A 7,450-nucleotide genomic window follows, 5' to 3' on the forward strand; every position below is an offset into this window, starting at 1 on the left:
TCTATTTGGGCTTACCAAGGTATTTCTTGGGTCTCTTCTTTATGAATTTAGTCTTTTTTGATTCTATCAAATTTGCTCTTCCACAAACTTCAAATCTGTTACCCAAGTTTTTTGTAAGGTTGTTTCTGTATTTTTCTTGTATTTGAATTGACACCAACACTTCATCCAATGAAAGAAGTTCTCTTTTATGCTTCATTTAGATCTTGAAGTCTGACCAAGATGGAAGAAGTTTTTCAATGAGGGAAGATGCTTTTATTATATCATCTATAGGAATACCCTTGGTGATAATCTTAACAACAATATTTTGAATTTAATGTGCTTGGTCGATCATCGCTTCCCATCTGTCATCGTGTAGGTGAAATACTCTCTTGTGAAAAAAATTTGTTCAGACTTAATTTCTTGCCCGTACTTTGACTCTAAAGTTTTCTATAAACATTTTGCACTTTTAACATTAGAATACAAGTCATATAAATTGTTGCTTAGTGCACTAAGGATCAGACTATGACATAAATAATCATATTTTTCATCTTTGTGTTTAACACCTCATCTCGCTAGTTCATGGTCCTTTGGCCTAGTAACTGGTGGAACACTCTCAACTACATAGAACAGCTCTAAAGTTGTTAACCAGTATTCCATTCGTTTCTACCATGTCTCTCCCTATCCTCTCCCTTGAGAAATAATAGTAGAGAACTTAAAAATATCAATCTTTGGTTCTTGTGACTTGGCTGGAATGGAGACACATATATCATCAAAAGTCGGTTTTGTAGTGGAACTCAACATCTGTGTTTTGGCCATATCAAGATACAACTAAAGGTTGGCAAGACAAATAGTTAAAATTAGTTCTTCCCTTTGCTTTTCTTGAATATCAATATCTATGGAATATGGTTGAGCTAACTTTTACTCTTGCAAGAAGCCTTTAAGTGAGGCAAAATACTCATTTTGGTTGTTTGAATGCTTGTTGTTGTGCATTACCTGAAATACATCATAAAGTCCTTGGAGACTATCAGTGCTTGAATAAAGTTTGGAACATGTATCTCATATAATTATAGCGGTTTCAAGATGAACCATATTGATTGCCGCAGATTATTCCGTACTATTGATCAACCAATTAATGACCAAGGTGTCTTCTTTCAACCACTTTTTGTAGCTAATATCTTCTTCATCCAAGTCAAGTGTGATGAAAAATCTCTTGACACATACAGACCAAGGCAAATAATTAGGTATACCCGTTAAAGGAATAGGGTTTCAACCAAATAATTTATGAAATCTCATAAACTAAAAGGAGACTTGAAAAGCCCTCCAAGGGGACTTCTCAAAATTGGTATGGCTATCCAAAGAGACCCACAATGCTGGTTTTGGCATGCTTTAGAGCAAAAAACAAAAATTGATAAGTTTTTAGTAAGTTGAGACCGCACTTGCATGAAAGAAGAGGCTAGTGTGAGATTCTAGGGCTTAATCCATTGTGGAGGCTAGTGGTAAATGGAGAAGAGAAAAGAAGAAGATAAATAAGAAGAAGAGGAAAGAAGAAGAAGAGAAAGAGGAAAGAGAGCGTGAACAAGTTTGAGAGAGGAAAACAGAGGAAAAGAGAACGCAAGTTTGAGAGAGAGACCTTTCCGCCTTAAGTTCTAATTAGGGTTAGGTCTTCTCACCTTAAGTTATATTTGGCTTTCATGTTATGCTTTGTCATAAGGGTTTGTTTACTTAATTAATTCACTTTTTATTCTTTGTTTTTTAATGCAAGTGATTATTTCATTATTTCAATAAAAGTTCATTTTTTTCTTCTTTTCTAAATGTCTTGCCAATTTTGGTGGATCTAAATTTTTTCTACTAAATATATAAATAAATTTAAAATTCAACTAAGAAAATAAAAAATAAATCAAAAGATTGGCATTTAAAAAATTAAAACATAAATTATGAGAGTAGGCATGAAAATTTAATCATCAATGTTAGAACCCTGGTCCATGGTCCTTATCAAAAACCTTGATAAGTGACCAAGCTTGAGAGAGCCTAATTACCAATTGATCAAAGGTCCAAGCAAAAAATCACGTTAATTAAAGCGTAGAGATTTTGTCACACAAGTTAGTCAGTTGTTAAAATTAAAGATTCAGTCAAAATTTGGATTGATTATTGAGATCACCACTCAATCAATGGTTAAGATAAAACAAATTGTAGGGGATTATTGCCAAAATCAAATTAGGGGAAAATGACACCTAAGCACTACTTAAGCAAAAGGGGAGACACATAATTGTCACATGGCATTGCAAGAGAGTTTTTTCACCCGAGTAAAAGAGGTAACACATAAGTGATACATGGCATAATTGAAAAGTTCTACCTAAAGAAAAAAGCTAGTACAATTTCAAAATGATTGGGTTGAAGTGTCATGATTTCATGGGAAGAGAGAACATTTATCTCCTCTGACATGTGTAACTAGTCAAGATGACAGAGCACTATTAACATATATGTTGTATAGGCTTACGGAGGACCTTTTGGATGGAGAAGAAAATTTTTGAAGTAGAGAAAACGCTGGAGAAATTTATTGAGCTCCAAATCCCAAACTCACTAAAATGCTCATACAGTTTGTAACAAGCAGAAATCCTACGACACCTTTGTCCAATACCAAGCAGACACTCTACTACAATTTCGCCATCCATCCCACCACCTCAAACTTCAAATTAACCTATAGCGCTATCAAATTTCTGTATAAAGATAGCAATAAGTAGTCATCTTTGCCACCAAGGGCAAATTTACTCGTCAAACACCAAATGGAGAATAGATGGAAGACCGAAGCTAGTCTAATATGAGAAGTTGCAATTCACCCGTCAGGTCATTCAAGGATCTAAGCAAATTCGTGTGCACATATCGAATCAAAAGATCAAACCAGAGATAGAATCCCATATCACTTGAAATTTTATAACTTTTCTTATATTATTGTTCCCTTTGTACGTCAATAATGAGAAAAATGGATATGTAGCCACCATATTAATTTTAACCTTCCTTGCTTGCATGTCTCAAAGAGGGAGAAGGGGTCACTCCCGTATTGAGATGGACAAAGGGACCGGTTCAATGGACCCAATCCTGCTTAAAGCAAAGACGTGTGCTTCATGTACTCCATTGAGGCAAGAAAAGGTTTCCTCTAAATACCTATTATTGTGTTAGTATTAAAAGCTTGACCCTGCTCTAGGTGTAAATAAGTATATATCATACTTTAAAATTTTGGTTTCTATCTTCAACAATATAAAAAGTTTCTTTTGGTTTTTTTGTTCCTACTAGGCATAAGCTTCCCACTAGTCCACAAGCTAAAAATCAGTCAACCAGAACCAGTCTCCAACTTGGTGCTAAATTGATAGAGAAATCTTCAAAGAAAATAAGGATTAGCAAGAGACAACTAAAATGGCTCGATGAGACAAGTATGTTCCCTTAGAAAAGGAATGAGTCAGAAAAAAAGAGGAGCAAATGATAGAGCCAATTATATTCAGCAGAATGCACAGACTTAAATCATTTCATCTTTTACTTTATATGTACAAGGTTTTTCCAACAAAAGAAGAAAGAGAACAAGAATCACAAGAGCAATGGATAGAACTTGATCTTGCCATAAGAGAATGCATGCTCATATTAATACATGAACATCTTCTTCAACTTCCCAAGCTTGGAAAATCTTGCCATCACTAGAAAAAGGATCCACAGGTGGCTGCATCAATTTCCCTGAGTCTGATATCACCAAGTCCTCACTAATCCTGGTGTCCATGATCTCCAGTCCAACTTCACAGTTCTGTTTCTCAAGCTCATCATTTCCTTCAAATCAAAAACCCTCTTCAGATAATTACTACTACCTTCTTTTGAAGGTTCCACCTCTGTCACCACCTCCTCGTCTTTAACCGGCTTGGCTTCACTAATGGGTTGGGGAACAGCACCGCTCAGGCCATCAATTATTTGTCCCAGCATCAGAACCACCTCGCTCATCTTTGGCCGAGACTTGGGATGCTTCATTAGACATCTGTTAGCCACAGTAGCCAGTCTTTGGGTTGACTTCGGACAGTATTCCCCTCCAAGTTTTGGATCCATGATAATGTGGAACTTCTTGGAATCTGACATGTATGGCTTAACCCATTCCAAAAGTTTTTGTTCACACCTGGGTAGGTTTTTTTCAACTGCTCTCCTTCCAGTGATGAGCTCATAGAGAACAACCCCGAAGCTCCAAACATCACTTTTAGCAGTTAACTTACCAGTTTGAATGTACTCTGGGGCTGCATAGCCTACAGTACCCACTACCTGAAAGGATAAGTAAATGAATAGGTAAAAATAGCAGTATATAACATGATAGGTGATCATTAGGCTAGTAAGATTTGTTATCTACTATCTAATGTTAGTTGTGGTCATGAAACCTCTTTATCCCTACAAATTGAAGGAGCTAGAGATACTTCAAACTTCAAGAATAACATGTGAACAATGTTAGATGTGAAATCAGATCCCATTCGGGAGGGTGGTCTATCAGTACTACCAAGACCAAAAACTCTACAAAACACAAAGTGCCATTCTCTGGTCGATGATATTATTTTATGCAAACTGCCAACCTCTACCCTTCAAAGTTGAGAGGGTGCCCTTCTTGGCTTCCAGATTTAGGCATACTATTTTGGACGAACTGAAAGGGTATATCTACCCTACCAGTTTCCATACATCAGTTAAATACATCATTACCACAAAACCAGTTGCTTTGGCGTGTACAATAGGATATAAAATCTTACAGATGTTGAAACATGACCAAGTCCTTCTGTTGGTCCTTGCCGGGCAAGCCCAAAATCTGACAGCTTTGCATTAAAATCTTCGTCTAGCAGGATATTCGATGTTTTAAAGTCTCGAAATATTAACTGTAAAAAAGAAAGCATCCACCAAAGTTAGTTAATATCGTTCACCAGCATTTTTGTAAAGATCATAACAAATTTCTATACAAACATTATAGACAAATCTTGGTTGGTCATTAGGAAGAACTAGCCCATCTGTACAACCTATTTATGACAGGACCACCAACTGAGGCCAGGCATTATGTACGGCCTAGATGGGAAAGCCAACAGTCCAGCCATCTAATATAGGCATATAACCTAAAGCAGAAAAATCAGTTTCAAACATAGGCAACACAAGGTGTACTCTGGAACACCACTACAAGGTCAGTAGTTGCCTCAGATGTGGTTGGCGGCATGCTCCCTCTTGGATAGTAAAACAAGGATCAATGAGATACATCCAGACAAGAGACTTAAATAATTAAATACTAGTACATAAAAAAAAGAAACATACCTGAAAATCCATTTCTTCATGAAGGTATGCCAAACCCCTTGCTGCATCTTGAGCAATTCTTAACCTCATCAACCATGAAAGAGGTGATGATGGTACACGTGACAGAAGGTGATCCTCCAAGCTTTTATTACACATAAATTCATAAACTAAAAGCCGTTGAATACCCCTTTCATCATCTTCAGCACAGTAGCCCACCAGCTTGACAAGATTTGGATGCTTAACCACACCCAAAAAGTTCACTTCTGTAATCCATTCCTTGTGTCCCTGAGTACTAGAAAGTGAGGCACTAGAAAAATTCAGATCAGTTTCTTAAGATATTGACAAGATTAGACATAAAAAATTGTATGAAAAAACAGATGCGACTTAATGAGCCATCATAGAACTCTTTCATGCAAGCTGAGAACACCAAGTACTTCATGTTTCTTCCATGGAAATCATATGAATCCTTTTACCTTGGAAATCATATGAGTCCATTTTGACTTGGATAGGACGCCTTGATGACATCTTTAGCCGTTGTGGCACTTATAGCTGTATTGTTTGGTGTGTGTGTTGTTTTAGCAGATATTACAGAGAACAACTAGAAGTAAATGTACAAAGGTTCAGTAGCTTTCCATTTTTTATTTTTATCATCTGTATTAAGGTAATCCCTTCACTACTCCTTCCATTAAACATAAGAAAGAATCATTTAAACCGATAAAATCAACAACTTCTCCTTTATCTCACTAATCTCTTGTCTCTGCAGTTTACACAGTTTGTAAATAACTTCCACTTATTTGTGATATACAAAGATATTTAGGTCCTTACAGTATACTATTAGCACAAAATGAAAGGTTTTCATTAAATAAATGTTTATTAGATGATAGTATACATAGCTGAGAAGAATGGTCTGCCAGCACTGTTTGAATCACTTCAGGAAAAAAAAACTGATAAGTTTTTATGCTTTTAAATTGAAGGGATCTAAATGAGCCCTCTATCTGAGTAAAAAGCAGAATATTCAAATAAATTCATAATCGACACTTTTTTTTTTAGTGAAGAATTAATAGGAATTTGATCAAATAAACATGAAGATGCCTTCTTTTATGCCAAGATATAAATAAAAGAGGCCTTGTTTTATCCCAAGCTATAAATAAAAGCGGCCTCCTTTTATCCCAAGCAAGACTAACTTTCAAAATAAAAAAATCTGCACATATATATTTGAACTTACGGCCTACAAATCATAAGCCGAAAACATCTTCATTCAGTATTGACGGAAAAGTTTCGTACATCTTACAGTAACATAGTCAAATACAGAACTGGCTCAAAAAAAAATCCTTTTTTCCCCAGGCAAGTCAAAAGTTTTTTTTGTTAGAGAGAAGAAGCACACATCCCATATACCTCTTTGCCGATCTAGTGGCATAATAATAAAAAAAAAAAGACTTCCACAGCCAATCACTCAAATATGCAAACTGAAAGGTACTTGCCTGCAATCCATTCCTATTCAACTGCTTGATGGCCACATCCATGGTAGAAGAAGGGTCATCATCCGAAGTTCTCATCGCACCTCTATACACGCATCCAAAACCTCCTTCTCCGATCATTAATGCGCGACTGAAGCCTCTGGTAGCAGACCTCAATTCGGAGAACCCAAACATGCGAAGATCGTTTGACCTCCGCTGAGACAGAAACTCGTGAAAATCAATCGTGTCAGAGAAGTCTCTCGATTCGGACTCAAGCTCAGATCGACGAGCATCGTGGGAGCTAGAAGCGACACTGAGAGAGCGGACCCATGAAACCCTTGAAACCCTCGAAGAGGAAGCGTCATCATTTTCTTTGGCAAAATGAAAACACTTCATTGTTGCAGAGCGCGGCAAACCAACAAAAATGCTGACAGATTAAAGCCGAGAAAAAGGTAGAGAGAGGAAGAGGAAGAGGAAGAGAGAAAAGAATAAGAATGAACCATGTGTAGAATGCAAATAAATCCTCTTCAGTGTCTTCTTTATTGAAAAACAACGGAGGTAGAGAGAGTCAAAGGGGAGGGCTGCTTAGGGGGATCAACAACCTGAAACGGATGGAAAGGAAAAAAACCATTTGAATACTCGAATACTATCCATATTCCATGTAATTACAATAAAAAGTAAACAAATATAAAGAAAAGTGCTTCTGTTTATCTTTTCCCCTTCCA

The 7,450-nt window shown here is 36.6% G+C and overlaps 1 protein-coding gene across 2 annotated transcripts; it reads right to left on the reverse strand.

Annotated features, from left to right (window-relative positions):
• Window positions 1–3,469: 3,469 nt before the first annotated feature.
• On the reverse strand, window positions 3,470–7,450 carry LOC137965553 (serine/threonine-protein kinase PCRK1). Of its 2 annotated transcripts, XM_068811819.1 has the most exons (5): window positions 7,226–7,450; window positions 6,750–7,115; window positions 5,290–5,553; window positions 4,743–4,865; window positions 3,470–4,269 (listed from the first exon to the last, which is right to left on the reverse strand). In XM_068811819.1, exons 1-5 carry the CDS (start codon window positions 7,226–7,228, stop codon window positions 3,715–3,717), a joined length of 1,311 nt encoding a protein of 436 aa, XP_068667920.1. In that variant the 5' UTR covers window positions 7,229–7,450; the 3' UTR covers window positions 3,470–3,714. The 2 variants fall into 2 exon arrangements, with proteins under 2 accessions (XP_068667920.1, XP_068667919.1); XM_068811818.1 differs by having other exon boundaries at window positions 6,750–7,450.

Source organism: Aristolochia californica, unplaced genomic scaffold (assembly GCF_029961685.1).
Source record: "Aristolochia californica isolate CCGP_79_NKW_82.1479 unplaced genomic scaffold, dmAriCali1.0.hap1 SCAF_5, whole genome shotgun sequence".
NCBI classification, from domain to species: domain Eukaryota; kingdom Viridiplantae; phylum Streptophyta; class Magnoliopsida; order Piperales; family Aristolochiaceae; genus Aristolochia; species Aristolochia californica.

Coding starts and splice junctions, on each gene's coding strand:
- LOC137965553 (XM_068811818.1), bottom strand. CDS start 7,121: ATGAAGTGTTTTCATTTTGCCAAAGAAAATGATGACGCTTCCTCTTCG. Junction 5,554..6,749: donor TGAATAGGAATGGATTGCAG/GCAAGTACCTTT, acceptor TCTAGTACTCAG/GGACACAAGGAATGGATTAC. Junction 4,866..5,289: donor ATGAAGAAATGGATTTTCAG/GTATGTTTCTTT, acceptor TCTTTTTTACAG/TTAATATTTCGAGACTTTAA.